The sequence below is a fragment of the Rhagoletis pomonella genome, unplaced genomic scaffold (assembly GCF_013731165.1).
Source record: "Rhagoletis pomonella isolate Grant_MI unplaced genomic scaffold, Rhpom_1.0 Rhpom_scaffold_00009, whole genome shotgun sequence".
NCBI lineage: Eukaryota > Metazoa > Arthropoda > Insecta > Diptera > Tephritidae > Rhagoletis > Rhagoletis pomonella.
In genome coordinates, this window is record NW_023458563.1 from 25238870 (window position 1) to 25241873 (window position 3004).

The window sequence follows — 3004 nt, forward strand, 5'->3', positions numbered from 1 at the left end:
ATCTTGGTAACCGCTGCACCAATTTCTTCCAAACTTGGCACAGTTGTTGGCCTTGGTACAGCATAAAAAATCGCCGAAAATTTTTAAAATCGCTCAATAACCACGCTCACATCCCATATAACGGTAATTTAGAGAAATACATAATCTTCGATAAATCAGTAAATATTGAAGCTAATTTATTCAAAATTGATGCTTGCAACAATTCTTTACCAAGAAATACGTTTATGGTAAAATTTTGGAAAATGGGCGTGGCACCGCCCACTTATGATCACATATAATTATATCGGTAACCGTTCTACCAATTTGTACCAAACTCGGTATTTTTATTGTGCTTGCTACATAAAAGCAAAACGTTGAAAATTATTGAAATCGGACTAAAATTACGGCCGCTTTTTATATAACGGTAAATTTCAGAAATGCTTGAAACTTCAATAATTCGAAATTTAAGGACGCTAATTTACTCAAAATTGATACACCCCGGCTTACCAACTAGCGGTAGCTTTCGGAAAGGTGAAAAAACATCTATTTAATACTTGCGCCGGGTATTTAATGTTCGGCTCCGCCCGAACTTAGACTTTCTTACTTGTTGTAGTTGTTTTCATTTACCGTGTCATAAAATACGTCGTCGTCAATAAACTCAACATCGTCATCTCGCTTATCTTCCACTTCTTTACACTTCACAACATCATGCAAGTTTTCAAAACATTGTTCTTGCGATCCATCTGTTTGCAATTTCAAAGTCACTGCCTCTGGAAGAAACTGCACATCACACGAAATTTCAACTTTTCGATGTTCTGGGTTCCAAACTCTAAATGCTTTGTGGTTGTCAGCATAGCCGATGAAAATTCCTTTCCACGATTTAGCATCCAACTTGCGCCGCTTTTCTTTAGGTATATGTACATAAACTTCTTCACCAAAACTTCGCAAATGCTTAAATTTTGCTGGCTCCCCATACCATAACTCATGTGGAGTTTTTAGCGCCACCGTACTGGTTCCAGTACGATTTAAAACGTATACTACCGTATTGACGGCTTCTGCCCAAAATTTAAGCTGCATTTCTTTTGCGTAAAGCATTGTGCGCGCTAGTTCCATCACTGTTCGCATTTCTCGCTCCGCACCACCGTTTTGTTGCGGGGTGTACGGCACCGTTCGTTCATGTTTAACTCCAAACTGGTTAAAAATCTTAGCCAACTCGTCGTTGACAAATTCAAGCCCATTATCTGTCAGCATTAATTACATGCTGATCAATTTTTTCAGCTTGCATCAAAAAACTTTTGATAGCACTAGGTGCTTCTGATTTTTCTTTCATGAAGTACACGAAGCGCAAATGCGAATAATCATCTTTAATAAGTAAAAAATACCTAGCACCGCCGATGGATTTTTCTTGCATTGGGCCGCATACATCTGCAAAACAGAGTTCTCCACAGCCTTTTGACTTTACTTCACGCGATTTAAAGCTGCCTCTATGTTGTTTGCCCAGAATACATCCTTCACATGTAAATTCCTCATCAATGAAATTCGCATTTACGCTCTTGAGAAATTGCCTAACATGTGCCGCATTCTGATGACCCATTCGATCATGCCATGTACGCAAAGATAACTTTTCATTTGCTGCAATATTTGCCATAGTACATTCCGGAACCTTTATCAGCATATGAAATAATTTTTCATGACGCACTCCCACTGCTACGGTGCTTCCGTCCTTTCTGACGAACTTGCAGTTACCGCTATCCGACCGAAAATGAAATCCACGATCTAGCGCCTTTGTTTGTGAAAACAAATTGTAGTGAATGTCCGGCTTTAAAGCACGTTAGTCAAAACTTTCTGCACCCATTCTTGCCCGTCGTTAACTAAAACATTAATGTCACCTTTACCTGCTGCTTTAATAGCACGCCCATCGCCAACTCTGACGATATCATTGTAGTGTTCAAATGTGACGAACCAATCGCGTCGGTTGCTCATGTGATCCGTTGCCCCTGAATCAAGCATCCAGCTCTCTTGCTTACCGCTTACATTTGCTCCACACACCAGCGCTTCGACATTTTTATGTTGAGTCTCATTCTTTGCCGATTTAGCCACTTGCGGACAGTCCCGTTTAAAATGTCTTTTGAACCACATTTAAAACATCCGCCCTTTGTTGTTGTTTTTCTGTTATTATTCTGATGCTTCTTGGTTTTTGGCCGGCTCTGGTGCCTGGCTACAAAAGCCTCTGCTTTGACTTTTTCTTGAGCACTCAAACGAATTTCTTCAGCCATGAGTCTGGCTCTCAAATTATTTAGATTCTGATCTGCTGGCCGCACCGATTCCCAAGCACTATGGAAATGATTGTATTCCGCCGGTAATGAAATTAAAACTTTCGTCATAATCATCGAGTCTGATATGATTTCGCCCTGATCACGAAGATGCTGCACAATTTCCATTAGCTTCGACAAAAAAGTCGCAATATCATCTTCTGGATCTTTCGAGTAGCTGTAATATTTCTGCAACAAAAACAATACGCTCGCTGTTGATGTTTGTTCGTATACACTTTTGAGTGTATCCCACATGCTCTTCGCAGAAGCACAGTTAAGAATTTGCAGAAGCGGTTGTTTTCCCAATGCTGTACTTATTGTCCGGCGAGCTTTGGCATCAAGTTTACGCCAACTCTTCTGTTCCTGCTCACCTGCGCTAGGCAATAACTCTTCTCCGTTGACCACACCAAACATTTCGCCAGCTTCCAAAATTTGCACCATTTGGAATTTCCATGTCAGCCACTGTGAACTATCTTGAAGTTTCTCAATTTTTATTTCGCTTTCCGAAGACATTACTTCAATTAAAATATTTCTTTACTATATTAAAAAAAAACGAAACTTCTACTTGCTGGTATGAATATACAAAATGTCCAACTATTTGCTTTTATCAATATTAAAACACTTAACAATTTTCCGCGCAGTGGAACCGTGCCTGGGCCCATAACCTTTTAAACAAAACGCGTTATTTTGATATGTACAAAGCAATTCAGTTT

At 39.7% G+C, this 3004-nt stretch overlaps 1 protein-coding gene across 1 annotated transcript; it reads right to left on the reverse strand.

The window, feature by feature from the left end:
- Positions 1-1800: 1800 nt before the first annotated feature.
- LOC118745454 lies at positions 1801-2804 on the reverse strand. Its single transcript, XM_036478906.1, has 2 exons — positions 2126-2804; positions 1801-2078 (listed from the first exon to the last, which is right to left on the reverse strand). The coding sequence occupies exons 1-2, from the start codon at positions 2802-2804 to the stop codon at positions 1801-1803; spliced, it is 957 nt and encodes a 318-aa protein (XP_036334799.1).
- Between the last annotated feature and the right edge of the window lie 200 nt (positions 2805-3004).